We start from the raw sequence: 16,704 nt of genomic DNA, 5'->3' as shown, positions 1-16,704 counted from the left end.
TACATAAGCATTAACACTTGATGTGAGGCAACCTATTTTAAATCTTTTACATGTTATAGAACATTTTTAAATGTTTTTTAATTGTTTGTGTTACTTCAATTTGTCAGTATTGTTAAAATTACTGGTAAGCATGTAGATAAGTCATAAAATACACCTTCCATCCATCCATCCATCCATTTTCTTACACCCTTGTCTCTAATGGGTGTAAGAGACAATTGGGAGATAGGCATCAGCACAACTGGTGCTTATCTCCAGCTAACGTTCCAGGCGAGATGCAGGATACACCCTGGACAGGTCGCCAGTCTGTCGCAGTCATAAAATACACATAAACAAAAATATGAAACCCAACTGTTTGATGTTATAATTTAATTTATTGTTGAATGAAGTACAGAAAATATACAGCAATCAAATCAAAAGATCTGTGTTGAAGGGAAGTGAAACAAACATGATTCAAGTAAACTAAATCACTTCAAATGCAGTTTTATTTGATCATAACCTTACAACTAATAAAATATTAAACTAAAACCTATGGAATTATAATTCTGAGAGTAACAAAATAAAGATTTGGTCATTTGGAGGGCAGCGCCTCAGAAAATGACAAGAGGCTCTGCTTAGCTGTGTTTGTACATTAAACAGAAGAAACTTAGACCCATACATAAACTCACAAACGCCCGTTATCCATTTCGCACACAAATGTCACCCCAAACCATTTGGATTGAACTCCAGCATATTTAATATGAATCAAATGTCGAGGAGCGTCTTCTCTAACCAATGGGTTATGAAGTGTAGGAGAAAAATGTTTCCAACTCAAGGTACAATGTTAGAGGTATTCCCAGAATCCACTGTAAACGTGTAAGTAAAGTTGCAGCTTACATTTTTTTCAGAGTAATTCTTTCCACCAAAGTTGGTAGGAAAATACTTCTGTACTTCAATGCATAAAAACGGTTCGTATGCAAAACAGTTAGAGACCCTGTGAATGTAGGTGAGTCAGAAAGCAACACTGAATAGTTTACTGAAATCTGTGAAGTCATGTGAACAAGTTGCATAACTAGAAAATAATCAGAGCACTCTGAATAAAATACTGACTGGCCCTTTATGTGCTAAATGCATTCAGAAAGTCAAACGGAAGAATCATTCAGATTTACCTCTCCAAATATTATAATGCAACAAACTGATTAAAAATAAAATATTAGACTAAGCCAAAAGAGAAAAAAGAAACGGGCTTGTCTGGGTTCAGATGTTAATTTGTATTTCCCCATCCATCCTCCATCAAGAACAATGCATGTTACTAGTTTTAAAGTAGATTCATTCTGCCCCCTGCTGGCGGTCAACGGTGTTCAAAAGCCCCTTTCAGACAGAAACAGTAGAAATTTACTTTAACCTGGCAAAACACAAGCAGGAAAAGTCCTGCTGGTTTTAGATCCCATCATCATTTTAATAATCGAAAGCATCGTTAAAATTTTAATTAGCGGATTTCTTTATAACAATAAGATGCAGCATCTAAATATTTTTCGCTTCAGCACACAGGTTTTAAAACAGCTTAGGGACTGGTGCTAAGGTTTCTGCTTTCAGACTATTTTTTAAAAAAATTTGTACAATCTTATGTAGGACTTGATATATTTTATAGCTGAGTTAGCAGCAAACTGTAAATTAACTTAATAATTCACCAATTCATACCTTTTGTAGTTTAGAACCAAAATACTTGGTAGTGGTATGAAGAAGACAGAAAGTCACATTAAAATTTGCACATTTTAGTATTTTTATGAATATTTAGCTCCATAATTCAAGGAAATTCTTATCTAAAATTACAAATAAACATATTCCATGCTTCAAGTACATGAGTGTGAAACCTTTTTCAGGTTTCAGCTTGGTGAAGGAGTGAATGTAGTAATTATAGGTGCTGATCATTTCAGCCCTTCAACATTTCTGACCTTTGTAGTTGTTGTCGAGTCATCCACCTTTTAGATACAAAACATCCTGTTATCCACTTTGAAAACTGCCAATTGCATGTAATTTTCATGATCTACAGTGAAGAAATGTGTTCACATAACTCCAATGAAGCAATATGTACCAACAACCATTATTAGTTAATTTGGTTCAACCATAGGTCATAATTTCTTATTTTAGCAAAAAAAAATAAATCCGAATAGAGTTAGACACCAAGTTTTCAGATAATATCCAAATTAATTAAATTATTTCTAACGATTGAGGATTTTAATGACCTCTTATGCTTATACTTTATGAAAATACTTTACTACAATTAAAACTAAGTGAAGTACACAGGTAAACAATGGTTTGTTTATGGGTACGAAATGGATGCAGGCACCAAAAAACTTTTTATCTTTTGACCTGCAGACACCAATAGCCAATTTTACATGACTAGCCCATATAAACAAATCAGCATGAATGGAGCTGTTTGGTGTGAAACAGAAGAGCAAATAGAAGCAGACTGTTTTGATTCATGTCTGAAAAGGGCTTTGCAAAGTCGGAGTAAAAATGGAATGGCTTAAATTTTAAAGTTAAATTCAGATTTTAAAAAAATTACCTTCTCATGTACAATGCAAAATTAAGGCCTCAGTGCCATTTTAGCTAAACTGAATTCTTTGTGCAGAAAAAACTGAACGATGGAGGATAACGTATGGTTGTATAAAAACTCGTGAAGACAATGATTTTTCCAGTAAAGGGAAGTAATGATGGTTATGTACCGACACGGTCGCTCCACCTTTGCTTTCTTCTGCAGAGAATCGGTGAGAACCGATGGCGAACAATCACCGGCGCCAGCTCACCAAAGCCCAGAAGCAGACAGTGAAACATGCAAGGTTTGTCTTCAAGTACTGCAAAGTCCTTCTGCAGTTTGCTTACTCGCAGTTTCACACATTCATGCTCACCCCCTCATCCACAAACACACACACGCACTTGACTGCAAACCTTCATTTCCCAAAGCTGCCAAAGTTAGCAAAGGCATCTTGTTTGGGTGGGACCACGGCGGGGCTGATGGAGTGGCTCAGGCCCATTCCCACTCCTGGCACCCCCATCCCTGCCATGCCACCCATCATCACCGGGGCGGCCATGCCCATATTCATGCTCATGTTCATTCCCATCATCCCTTGGTTCACAGGAATTCCACTCTGCAGGCCGGTGGCCATCGAGGGTGGCATGCCCACGCCAAGGGAAGCAGGCATGCCCATCGCCATGGCGCCGCCGGCCATGATGGGATTGGCTGGCGGTCTGATGGGAGCCACATGAGGTGGTGAGTTGAGGGTTAGTCCTCCAAAACTCTGAGCCAACAGGCTGACCGGAGGCACTCCTGTCCAAACACACACACACACACAGGTACAAATCTGATTCCACCTTGCTTGTGGTTTACTGTGTGTATATATGTATTGTTCCTTTGAATATTTTGAAGAATTTACAGAGGTAATCCAGTGCCTTGCAAAAGTATTCATACATCTTGACCCTTTTCATATTTGAATATGGCACAACTACAAAATATATGTATTTTGTGAGACAGACCAATGAAAATAAGCAAGAAAAGAGAATGCTCTCAAAGGACTTGGAAATTGTTTCAAAATAACAATATTACCATTTGTTGCAATAACTTCTTGGAAATTTATCGTCCAGAAGAATATATTTTGATGTGCCTAACTTTACCATTATGTTCTACATTACGTTAATTAATCACAAAGTTAAAATCCCAATAAAATACACTGAAGTTTGAGGTTTTCAACATGTGAAAAGGTTTAAGGTATATAAATACTTTTGCAAAGCACTATAATACGTTTCAGGAAGTCCAATTTGTTTGTGTTTAACAGATAAAAAGCTCACTAAAGGACATTACCTTGTTGCTGGATTATATTGTTCAGAGTTGGTGGTGTCTTTGTGTGGTTGAGTCCGGCTGACAGGAAGTCCAGGCTGATATTGACGGACGGGTCGGACCAAGTTGACCCTAATGACCCCTGACTACCAATTCCAGCCTTTTGCTGCGATCCCATTGGCTGCTGGGACACCATGCCCACCAAATTCTGAAACAAATTTGTCTGATTTATTCACGGGTTATAGTTTTTATTAAAACTTGAGAGATGAAGTAAGAGTTGCAGCAACAAAATTATACTGTGTAGCAGCAAATTTTTTAAGCAAATACATTTTGCCAATACAAGACCTACCGTAATTTTAAAATTTAGGTCTAGAATAATCTGCCTTATATTCCGGACTATACGGTGCAGTTAAAAGCCTTTAATTTTATCAAAAAACGACACTGCGCCTTATACATTGTTGTGGAGTAAAGCTGTCCCATCTAGTGAATTAAAGGGCTTAATTTTGGTTGTGCTTACTGACCGTGAAGCGATCTTATGTGGCACACGTCACTCTGTCAAAATGTTTTACATTACATTATGACTACTGTCGTCAGGAGTAATACGTAATGTGCTTTGACTGACTGAATTATCTGACTGTTTTGTTTCGTTTAATGCGCCTTGTAGTCTGGTGCGCTTCATATTTGAAAAAGATCGAAAATAGATAATTATGTAACAGTGCGCCCTGTAATGCAGAAAATACGTTAGACTATTTTTTTCAACAATATTAGCCATCAATAATGTAAAATTTTTTCAAAAATACTTAACAAATTCATATTTCCTTTGATACCTGTTGAGAGTGGGAGTGTGGCATCGTAGGCATGGCAACGGATCCTCCCGGCGTCACCCCTCCAAGAGAGAAGGTCATGCTCTGGGAAGCACTGAGCGTCGTGTGGGGATTGGTTGGCTGATGGCTGACTCCGCTCATCAGGTCAAAGAGTTCAGCAGATGGGGGGACAGAGGACGGGTTTGAAGCCGGCGGCGGCGGCGGTGACGGTCCGCTGCCAAACAGGTTGGTAACTGTCTGCGAAGGACCGGAGCTAGATGGAGCGGGAGGATTTCCTGAAAAGGTGCTCCAGTCCCCAAATTCCCCGTTTCCATTGGAAGAGGCAGCAGCTGGTCAAAAAAAAGTATGGTTAAGTAATACCAGAGCTGGGAAGTAACTAGTTACATTTAGAAATTATTGATAATTTGATCACTTACTCAGTACTTGAGTAGACTTTTTACTAAATACTTTTTACTTTTACTTGAGTAAAAATATGTTGAAGTACTGCTACTCTTACTTGAGCATAATTTTTGGGTACTCTGCCCACCTCTGAGTAATACGAAGTAATTTGACCTCTCACAGGTAAAACCATCAATAATTAACTGTAAAAAAGTTGAAAGGAAGGAAAATTAATAAAAAGAATAAGGAAGAAACGGCAACCTTCAGACAACATAATGTCTGTGAATACAAATATATTACTTTCTATTTTTTTTGTATTTTATTTTTTATCCAGACCTGGGAAATCCTTGGATTAAATTCAATACTCACTCAGACTGTGTTTGAACCATGTTTCTAAGCCTAATGGATTCACTTAGGCACAGGTAGACAACCTGACAAACTGATATATTTCTTAAATTTGTATTTGATGTGTTAAAATGTCTGATTGTTAACTGATCCTCTTTATTTTGAGGGCATAATGAACGTTTTAAAGGAGCAGTGAGGGAAGCCGTTTACCGGTGGAGGTGGGGAGGCTGGCAGAGGCTGCAGGTGAGGAGAAGTCAGCAAAGCCCCCTATGAGGTCTGAAGTCCCTGCTGGGTGAGTGAAGGCAAACACAAACTTACCAGAGGACACAGAAGTGTGTTTGGATAGCGTAAGAGAGGAGTGTGTGTGTGGTTACCCGCCGCTGTGCTCTCGTTGTTTGAAGGGTCAATCACCAGCAGGTCAGCCAGTCCACCGCTGGAAGTCTGCTTCGCCGACGACTAAGGAGTGAGACACAGCAATTAAACCTTCAGAGGTGAAGATGACTGTCACCGTAGAAACGGTGAGTGTGAGTACCTTTTCCTCTGGGCTCTTGTCTCCGGTGTAGTGTGCTGCAGCCCCCAGGTCCAGCGTCTTGCTGCTCGCCGCCCCGCTGCGCTTCCTCGTGGTGGTGGTCGTGGTTTCTGTCGCTTGTGTGATCTGGATGCTCTTCGTCGTGACCGTTTCCTCCTCGTCTTTAAATTCGATCGTCTCCTGCCTCCCGTTTCTTGATCCTTTCTCCTCCTCGTTGTCACTATGGCAACCAGATAAGGGACGCAACAGAGCTCAGGGGATTATGCAAAGGTTGATCTGCTGTGTCTTTATGGAAGTCTGAAGGGTTCGGATCTCTGTTTAACTGGTTTTCTCTGCAATTAATCTCCTTAAAACAGAGATTAAATATATTGGTACATCTGTCGTGCAACATGGTATGGTGCTGGTTTGGTTTATGCACTTTTAGCAAAACATAAAATATCATCCCACAAGGTTTTGAAGGATTTTAGCCACCTCTAGTGTCTGTCTTGTGATCCTATGTATCAGCCCAGATATATAAGTACAACATATTGTAATATTGCTCCTTCAGTGTTACTATAAATCTATTGAAGGTCTCCTTTACTCTTTTTATACTGTCTTTGCATTATTGTTGAAGAAATCTAACATTTTTGTTGAAATTTATACTAAATACAATGCCGTGCATTGTTTTAGATGCTTCTCCTGACTGATACGCTGGAACAATGAGATGCTTTTGATTGTCAGAAAAAAATCTGCAGGGACAGATAAGCTTTATTTTCAATTCTTCAGAAGACTAAATGCATTGTGTTTCTGTGTTTGACATGATGTAAAGCACTTTGAATGCCTTGCTGCTGAAATGTGCTATACAAATAAAATTTGATTGATTGATTAAACTGAATCAAAATTTACTTCAGTTTACTGCTAGTTAGAATTTTTTCAACTTTTTTTCCCCCCATATATTTTTGATTTTAAGTTGAACCACGATGGATCCACATGCAGGAAATAATTTGAATATGATTCATGATCGTTTCTGCTGTTGGAGTGGTGTGTCCGTTTACCTGATCCGGTCAGGCGAGTCGTCTCGCTCCTTCTTTCTGAACTTGTTGAGTGTGTCGTCGATGGTGCTGCCTATCTTGTCACTGATCTCTCCGAGCTTCTCGCTGAAAGGGAAAGCTCCTCTGCTCTTGTCCCAGTCCTCATCCCACTTATTCCGATCCAATTCATTCGCTGGAAGAAAAAAGATCAAAAACAGAGAGATTCAGCATAAACAAATCTGGCAGTTTAAGCCCTTATTTTAACTACATACTTTTTATACCATGAATAATTTAAAATATAACAGCAATAAAGAGGTCAGAGTTGCAGAAAGTGATTAAATATTTTCTCCAAGTTTGTCTCTGAAGCCTCAAATATTATAGGTAATGGTAAATACTTTTGCAGAAAACAAAAGGTCAGAAACATTCTTTAATGACTTTCCATTTTTAGCAGTTACGGACCTAATTTTATATTTGAAAATAATAAACCAGTGCAGTAATTTACTCGCTTATAGAATTATGCCTTTAGGGATAAGTAAAAAGCATGCTACATTTGCTGTAGAAAATATATTTCTGAGGTTCTCCAGGAGGGATTGTAATTTCATTTTAATCCACTCAAGCTGTCAGATGAATGCTGTGAGCTACTTACAGTTCTTAAAGCTGCCACCTCCACCGCCCATACTGTCAGAGGAGACTCCAATATATTTATCCTTGTTCTTCTTTGCTTTCTTTCTCTCCTCTCTCAGTCTGTCATCATCCTGGATGAACTCCACCATCTCCTTCACCTTCTGACGCACGTTTATACCTTGATCCTTCCCATTCTCATCTGTAGATAAACCCAACCGATACAGTCACAGACGCAAACCTACAAAACCATTTACTGCTCTTTATTCAAAGACAAAACACAAGGTTTCCTTCAGTGCATTATAAGCCTGGCGGGCCACCAGACTTTACTTGTGCCCTCACCAGGCTAAGCGTTGCTTATTTTTAAAGTCTTTTTAAAATGTTTGCAATTTTTAAGACTTTATAATTGGTGTTCAGGTATTAATCTCCCAATTTTTCAATAACACATAATTATCAAGTGATATTTTCAAATTTTAGGGCTGCGCAGTTGGTAGCACTGTTGCCTTGCAGCAAGAAGGTCCTGGGTTCGATTCCCGGCCCGGGGTCTTTCTGCACGGAATTTGCATGTTCTCCCTGTGCATGCGTAGGTTCTCTCCGGGCACTCTGGCTTCCTCCCAAAGTCCAAAAACATGACTGTCAGGTTAATTGGTCTCTCTAAATTCTCCCTAGATGTGAGTGTGTGTGTGCATGGTTGTTTGTCTCTGTGTTGCCCTGCGACAGACTGGCGACCTGTCCAGGGTGTACACCGCCTCTCGCCTGAAACATTTGCTAGAGATAGGCACCAGCACCCCTCCTGACCCCACTAGGGACAAGGGTGTACAGAAAATGGATGGATTTTCAAATTTCCTGTTAACTTTAAACATTTAACTCAAAAACACGACGGGCCGCTGGATGAATGACAGCCCTAGTGCCCAACCACCGGGCTTAGCAAGTAATCTGGGGGAAACCTTGAAATACCTTTATCCAAATGCTTGGATAAATGCTAGTATTGAATTTTCAACACAAGATAAGCAAAAAGAAAAGCTTAAAAATTGCAAAGAGAGAGACTCACCTATAAAATGATAGTTTTCTAGAGATCGCAGGTCATAGATGTGTTCTCTGGCGCTGGTGACGACTCTCTCAGAGCCGTTCCTGATCAGATAGGCAAGCAAGAGTAAGGCCTGGAGGAGAGACTTGGGTATTAGCCAAAGAGAGACACAACCCAGATTCACGGCTTGGCTGATTTTGGCTGCCACTGCTCAGGTGTGTAAAAAAAATTAAACTTTTTTTTCACTTCATAAGTCGTAATGCTTTAAAGTCTTTGATCCTTTAAACTGCTTGCTAAACGATTTCAGCACTTTCTCTTTGACTTAGACTTAGACTGACTTTATTGTCATTTTGCATGCACAGGGTGTATACAGAACGAAATTTCGTTGCATACGGCTCAGGACAATGTTTTGAGCTTCCAATGTTGTGAGGTTACTCCAGAATAAAATAAAATACAGTATAAAATATGAATATAAATATAAAATATAAAGTGCAGGAATGACAGTAAAATATAAGTTATTTATTATTATTTATTATTATTATTATTTATTCACATAAAATTAATTTTGCCATAAAGTTGATGGTCTCTGCAGTGTGTTAGAAAGAAAAGACAAACTGAGGCTCCCAGCCGCGGAGAAGCGTGAAGAAATTCAAACTGCTCAAACGGGCAGGTAGGTGACCCAGAACCAAAAGTGGAGAAGCATTCAGCTTCTATGCACCACAAATCTGGAACAAACTTCTAGAAAACTGCAAAACAGCTGAAACACTGAGTTCCTTTAAATCAAGGCTAAATATTACATTGGATGTATATTTGTCTGATGGTTTTGATGATGGCATTTGACAAAATGTAATATTTACTGCTTGTTTCATTAATGATTACTGTATTATGTTCTAATGGAGTGAAGCACTTTGAACTGCCTCGTTGCTGAAATGTGCCACACAAACAAACTTGACTTGAGAGACCGAGGTTTCATTTTTCTAACACTCAAAAGGTAATTTTACAACAGCTGCAGCATGACTTTAAAGAACAACATTATTCCTCTGAGCTTCTGTGATAATTTCATAGTGATATGATAAAAAAAGAGGAGCTGGTTTAAAAAATTTACGCAAGAAGCCTGGCTTACAGAGGTGCAACATTTTGTGTTGCTGATTAAATTATGATTCTTTCTCTTCACTGCAAGTGATGGACGTACAAAACCAGTGAGAGAAATTCTGCAGGTTTTACAAAATACATGATGTGACACCTGCTGTAGTAGTTTTGTTTTAAGGTGATTTAAAAAAAGTTGCTGTATCCAGCCATGTCTGAACAGATTATAATAGAACCTGGGAGATGTAGTTTGGTTTTAGATCAGTGTTGCTCCTTATCCAACCCTCCTGCAACTCAAAATGCAGGAAATAATTTCATTTCTGGAGCAGGATAAAACTGCAGTGCAGTCCCGCAAAAAGATTGTAAAATAGTCTCTCACCCACAAGCAGGGGGAACCAGCTCAACATTGACTGCAAACCGTCAAATACAATAAAAAAAAGTTATTCATAACTTCAACGACACATGAGACCCAATCAAGAACGACTAATCAAGATCCTGAGATGCAACACACAAATGTAAAAAGAAAATTTAACCTAAAAAAATGAAATACAGACAGAAGGAAACTGGGTCTGGTCACGGTCCCTCATGTGAAAAACATTGGAAGCCATATGTAGGCCTGACGTCAAGCAAAGAAACCGCTAACCCTGCTTAAATAAACCCAGAGCAGACGTCAGGGAACACAGATCCAATGTGTGGCAGTCCTACCTTGTACACTCTTCTCCAGTTTTTCTTATTATCCTTCAGCATCCTGGTCCACAGCATGTTCATCACCTCTGGGAACTGCTCATACATAAACGTAGCTCTATAAACATACACACACATTTATGGTCATTCTGCTGGCATCCATGAGTAAAACAGATCACATCTCATGACCACGTGTGTGTGTGTGTGTGTGTGTGTGTGTGTGTGTGTGTGTGTGTGTGTGTGTGTGTGTGTGTGCGCGTGTTCTTACACCTACTTGGCTATCTCTCCCATTAGTTGTCCAGAGGGCCCCCAGGGGTCATCGTTGGTAGCTTCTCTAACCTTAGACTCTATCTCTGAGTAGTTCATCACCACATTAGTGCTGTTGACACAAACATTTATTCTTGTTAAAATCACCAGTATGACTATAAAACTTGTATGCATGACAGTTTATTTGCCTTAACATGGAAAGATAAGCAAAAATACTTCAACAGAAGAATGAGCAAAAAACTGAATTTGTACTTATTTCATGTTATTTTACTGTGAAGCACCTGGTGAGTTTCATCTTTACAAATAAAATTTATTTACTAGCTTATTACAACAACTCATTCAGAACACAAAACCACAAATTATAAATGGTGGAAAATAGCTTTTTGTCTGAGGACCGACAGAATCCTGCTTTGCTGAATAACAAATACACTTTGGAAAAGCCTTTGTGCTGCTGAACTGTTTATCAGATAACAGATGTGGGCAAAGAGGCAGAAGCTTTCTGAGGCACAAAGAGGGAAAAGAGGAAGTCTGTACATCAAAGGGAGGTGAACACAGGTATGCTGTTTCCTGTCTTCTTTGTTCCTGTACTTCACTTTCTACTCTCTGTTTTCCTGTACATACAAAGCCAATCCCTTCATACGCAAAGCTAATTCAGGTAACAATTTAATCCTAGAATGATCAGTTTAAAATAACTCCTATCATTTCTCTTTCAGTGCTTGTTCACAGTAAGCAGTCCCTTTCTTTTCCTTCCTTACTCCCCATCTCTTTGTTCTCTGAAACCTGCCAAACTCCCAGCAAGAGAAAACCAACAATGATCAATGATTTATCCCAGGCAGCAGCCACTTTTAACTGTTATAATCAGCCATTGCAGAAAGCAAAAAGCTTTATATTAGCGTGACTCTTAATATGCTGGGGAAAAAAAGCCTGTGCTGCCAGTTCTATGGAGGGAGATCAATAATGGAGTGTATTCATCATGCTCAGCCAGCCACAACCAACAGCTGATGGAAGCTGTTGTCTATTACTCCATTTCAAGCTCTGTGCTGCTTCATCTACTCCCTCATCTGTATTCTTCCATTTCTGGTCTTAATATTAACTCCATTTAGTACTTTTTGTCTTTACGTTCAGTAGCAAGTAGGCATGTCACAATAACTGATTCTGCTGGATGATAAATTGTCCCAAAAGTTATTGCGATAAACGATAATGTTGTTTTGAGAACATTTTCAAGTAACAAAGTGGTGATGGCATAATAACGCAAGAACACATTCTCAAAGATTAATAAACAATGTTTTAAATACCCCAAATAAATAAACAAAACAACAAATAAAATGAATTATGAAGTTTCTGTAAAGAAAATTCTCCTTCAAAAAAAAACGATGCACCATACTGAAAACCTCTGCCATCCAGGTTTTGGTTGAAAGAGAAAAACAATACATCATGCAAATGGAAATTATAATGTGATTGATTTATTGCTTATTGTGACAGGCTTAGTTGCAAGTTTACCAAATACATGCACTACTTTGTTGCTTTCTAAAAAAATATTTGTTGTACCATCACAATGACATGTATTCTTGATATTGTGCAGCAATGTATTTATACTTTCTTATGAATCCATTTTCAAAACATTATAATAATCCTCTGTAAAAGCTAACAGTTAGCATCGCAGCTTGCAGAAATATGTTATAAATCTACAAACATGGATGTAAATAAATTTTATAAAATTACGGAAAAGAAATTTGGATTTATTTGGACTCCAAACCTAGTTTAAAGACGTACTACTTATTGTTATTGGTCTTAATGCCACTCTTTTACACTAGCTTGAGCAGTAAGAGTCACAAACTAAATGGCAGTAGACATCCACATGTCATGCATCAGAAACAGAGTTGAAGAAACCTCATTAGCGGTTGCACCTACACTTTTGGGTTAGTTTTGGTTTTACTCAGCCAAAGTTAATGCATGCAGCTGCAGGAACAAAGAGTACAGGAAGATTTTCTTCCTCCTGCATGGTTACACTGTAATAACTACATTCATAAACCCATACCACAGAGGCATAAAAAACACAATGCATGTGTTTAGAGGCACACATGTCCTACTAAAGTGTGTGTTTGTTTGCCAGCATGCTACGTTGCTGTGGGCCTCAACGGGACAATGTGAATGTTGAGAATACAACATGCTTAGCGGGTTATATGTCCGTGATTATCAATCAGCCTCCTTCCTGTTGGAGGTGTGCAATGTGCTGGACGGACATGGAGATGGTGAGCATCACCAGGGTGGGACAGCGAGGCTGTTAGTCTGCTGCAGCAGCACTCTGAGGGATAACAACACCTGACCTGCTTATAGCCGAATTAGCTAACTGAAAGCCACAAACACACTCTCACTTTACAATGATGCCATAACAGATAACGATGAAAACGCCACGACATATTAATTTATGGGACAAGGTTGGCAGTTTGCCAAGTGGTCAAAGCTAACAGCTGAAGGCCCGTATTCTTTCCTCCATCAGCGATAAAAGTTAATGATGCTGCCCGGTAAGAGCCGCTCAATCACCGGTTAGCTTACGGGCCACTTAGCGGGTTAGCTCTGCGCCTCCATCTCGGTTGGTACTCACGCTTTGTCCACCAGCTCCCTGACTTTCCACATGTTCAGCATCTCCGCACGGACCTGCGGGCTCCCCACCTCGATACTGCGCCGCCCCCGTGTCTCGACACCCCGCAACCCAGAGGTGGAATCCCGGTAACGGACGAGAAAAACGCTCCGCTCCGCTCACTGATCGGATCTGATCTGAACAGCGACCGCTGCGGGTAACGGACCGGCCACAGTTGCTACGGAAACGGCCTCTGTCTACGTCACTGCAGCGTCAAGATGTACGCTCCGTTCCCAGACTGAAGATGCAATTTATTAGGGATCAATAGCCCCTCTGGCTTTATATTAGGGTAATCTACACCATTGTCTTTAATTTCAGAAAGATTTTATTCCTTATTGTTTTTCTTCAAATCTATTTGATATTTTGAAAATTTTCTACTCCAAGCAATTACAAATTACACAAATCTTGTGTTTATAATAAACACAGTAGCGGGTTTTGATATGGGCATTTCCACAGGGCGACAATAATGGTAGCTGTTAGGACGCACTTTATTTTTTATCGTTTTTATCCATTTTCAGTCAATATGACTGCGGGATGATTTCACAATTTTTTTTCCAGGACTGCACTACAGTTTTATCCTCCCCCAGAATTTAGATAATTTCAATATTTTGAATAGTAAGATGGTGACCTGCATGCTATGTGTCTTCAGTCAGAGGCTTCTTCAAATTCACTGTAATACAGACTGCTGCAAGAGATCCTTCCTGCCAACAGCCATCACTATCTACAATAACTCTTTGAAGAATTTGAATATGAGTCACAACATTTAATTTCCCTTTGGGATCAATAAAATATTATTGAATTTGAATATCCAAGAACTGTTCTGGCATAACTGGAGTGCAGGAGTTTAGAAAAACCTAATATTGTCATGAAGTGGTGCGGTGAGGGGTGGTGAGGCAGACGCAGCGGACCCAGGTAAGATGAATAATGAAATTTAATGAAGGAAAGCACAGTCCAAACAACTGGCAGCACGCACATGGACGAATTGACAAAACATTGACAACGACAAGGACCCGACAAGGAACAAGGAACACAGGTGGAGTTAAATACACAGCGGGTAATCACAGAACGAGACACACCTGGGAACAATCAAGGGGAGGACAGGACAACGAAGAGACACAAGGACAAGGAAAACTCTAAATAAACACAGAAAAACACAGATCCTGACAAATATCAGTGTGAAGGAAACCGTAATCCTAAGTCACTTGTTTTACTATCAGCGGATGACCACCAGATAATAAAATAGTAAATTGTCAATTGTGCCCTAAATAAATTATCTATGCCATAAAAAAGAAAAACACAAACCCTGTTTTCTTAGATGTAGCCACCAACTTCAAGTTATTCTGTAAGTTAATAACCAGTCCACTCTTCCTTTTTCCTGTGGATGGCTCTATGTGGGAAAACATAGAGCCATCCACCATGAAGGTGTCCCGTTTACTGCTTCCTGGACCATGGTTGGCTTTCACATAATGACTTAGATAATGTGTATTAGATTTTAGGTGCATTGAAATACATTTTCTACTGTGAGAAGAAAAGGAAAACATGCACACACAGTTAAATTCAGGGAACTTTAAGTATTTATTTCATCTAGTTAGTGAAGAGTTTCATGAGACAAAAGCGCAGTGTGATCATCTATTAGTGAAATGCCTCAGCATCTTGGCTCATGGGTGTGAGCATTCTTGGCCTGCCCTCAGAGTCAGCCAAAACTTGCATAATGGAGGAGTTGGCTCATTTATTGAGGTCTCCAATCTGCTGTGCAATATTGCATCAAGAACAATTAAAAACATGTTTTTGATAAGGAAAGAGCTGCTATTTTTCCTCATTCCCTTTCTTGTTCATAGAGATGATTTTACCACGCATTTATATAAATGATAGATTGGATTAATTGAATAAGTGCCATTAAAAGTGGGACAGTAAGGACTGGCAGCAGCTCTAAAGTTTTGTCCCTCCCTTCATCCTGATCATTTTTCAGCTCAGCGTGTTTTATGCTATGGCTGAATATAACACCATTATATGTCAATTTTCTTTAGGGAATACAGTTTATTTTGCTATTTAAGTCTTTTTTGGTTAAAGTGCAATGATGATCCACACTCAGCAGAACAGTAACCTCAGCGGCGGGCAACAGAACCCGCCCGGGTCGGACTCCTCTCTCAGCCGGGCGGCTCACACCTCGGTTGCCGTTGCCCTCGGGTTCATCCTGGTCCTGGGCATCTTCGGCAACTTTCTGTTGCTCCTGGTTTTCTCTCGCTACCCTGGGCTGCGGACTCCAGCCAACCTGCTCCTGGTCAACATCAGCATCAGCGACATGCTGGTCTGCCTCTTCGGGACTCCGCTCAGCTTCGCGGCCAGCGTGCGCGGCAGGTGGCTGACCGGGTCCTGCGGGTGCCGGTGGTACGGCTTCTCCAACGCGCTCTTCGGTAACTGGAAGTTTTTATATCCTGTGTGATCATACAACCATGACATGCACAATTAACTATTTTTTGGAAACGTCCTAAACTGCAAAAACACAAAATCTTACCAATATTTTTGGTCTAGTTACTTTTGCAAATATCTTAGTATACTTTTAGCAGGACAAAACTAACTTTAAAGTGACACTTCAGCAAGAAATTTTAAGTCAATTGTTCATTAATATGGATTAAAAAGTGCTACTATAGGTAGATTACGTCACTTATAATTAGTTGTTCTTATCAATATTAAGGAATTATTGAGTCCTATATTTTGCTGAAAAATACTTGTAAATTAGTTTCAAGTGTACTGAGATATATGCACTAGAAAAAATACTTAAGATTTTTTTTATTTTTTTTTGCAGTGAACGGTCAATTGACCGTTCACTGCAAAAACACAAAACCTTACCAAGTATTTTTGTTCTGCAGTTCCTACTGCAAATATCTTACTACACTTGAAATAAGACAAAACAATAAGTTAAGTTTTGCATAACTGCCAAGTGGAAGTGAAAGAATATAAGGGTTTTTAATATTTCTTTTACAAATGTAAAAATGAAAAGTTTGGAATGTTTCCTTGTTTTTTGTTTGCTCCTAAATCTAATGGGGAATATTTGACAAGATTTAAAAATAATGTTTAAATGTTTCTCCATCCAATCTGAACTTCAGCTGTTTTGGAAAAATAGGTTAAAAAAAATCTATTTCTAATATTTATTGTGGTTTTTAAATAAATATCAACTTGTTTTCTTTGCGTTATTTGAAAGCACTTCATCTTTTTTGTTATTCTGACCATTTCTCATTTTCAAGCAAAAATTAAATAAATAGTTAACTTTTGCTTGGAATTTCAGAGACATGTTGTCAGTAGTTCATACAATAAAAGAACAATGTTCATTTTACTCAAACATATCAAAAGTAAAATCAGAGAAACTGGTCAATTTTAAGTGGTCTCTTAATTTTTCCAGATCTCTATATTAAGTTTATTAAGCTGCCATGTTAAACAAACATAAAAAAGTAAGTTGGACAAATTTAATTTGACTATG

The 16,704-nt window shown here is 39.0% G+C and overlaps 2 protein-coding genes across 6 annotated transcripts in view; one reads left to right on the top strand and one right to left on the bottom strand.

Annotated features, from left to right (window-relative positions):
* Positions 1–464: 464 nt before the first annotated feature.
* Positions 465–13,430, bottom strand: LOC114152939 (clathrin interactor 1-like). 2 transcript variants are annotated; one of them, XM_028031111.1, is made up of 12 exons: positions 13,191–13,430; positions 10,593–10,697; positions 10,340–10,436; positions 8,573–8,681; positions 7,547–7,723; positions 6,925–7,093; positions 5,894–6,110; positions 5,736–5,817; positions 5,572–5,649; positions 4,642–4,967; positions 3,839–4,022; positions 465–3,307 (listed from the first exon to the last, which is right to left on the bottom strand). In XM_028031111.1, the coding sequence occupies exons 1-12, from the start codon at positions 13,229–13,231 to the stop codon at positions 2,931–2,933; spliced, it is 1,962 nt and encodes a 653-aa protein (XP_027886912.1). In that variant the 5' UTR covers positions 13,232–13,430; the 3' UTR covers positions 465–2,930. The 2 variants fall into 2 exon arrangements, with proteins under 2 accessions (XP_027886912.1, XP_027886913.1); XM_028031112.1 differs by having other exon boundaries at positions 5,572–5,646.
* Positions 5,773–16,704, top strand: part of LOC114152941 (pinopsin-like) — a 14,381-nt gene continuing 3,449 nt past the window's right edge. For 2 of the 4 annotated variants that reach the window (XM_028031114.1, XM_028031113.1), the window contains exons 1-2: positions 5,773–5,879; positions 15,319–15,640. In XM_028031114.1, coding sequence (XP_027886915.1) covers positions 5,859–5,879; positions 15,319–15,640 — 343 coding nt within the window. In that variant the 5' untranslated portion in view covers positions 5,773–5,858. Of the gene's footprint in view, positions 5,880–14,398; positions 15,641–16,704 lie in introns of those variants that run through there. The other 2 variants (XM_028031117.1, XM_028031115.1) reach the window with 2 other exon arrangements.

Source organism: Xiphophorus couchianus, chromosome 11 (genome assembly GCF_001444195.1).
Source record: "Xiphophorus couchianus chromosome 11, X_couchianus-1.0, whole genome shotgun sequence".
Classification (NCBI taxonomy): domain Eukaryota; kingdom Metazoa; phylum Chordata; class Actinopteri; order Cyprinodontiformes; family Poeciliidae; genus Xiphophorus; species Xiphophorus couchianus.
This window is presented reverse-complemented; position numbering and strand designations above follow the sequence as displayed.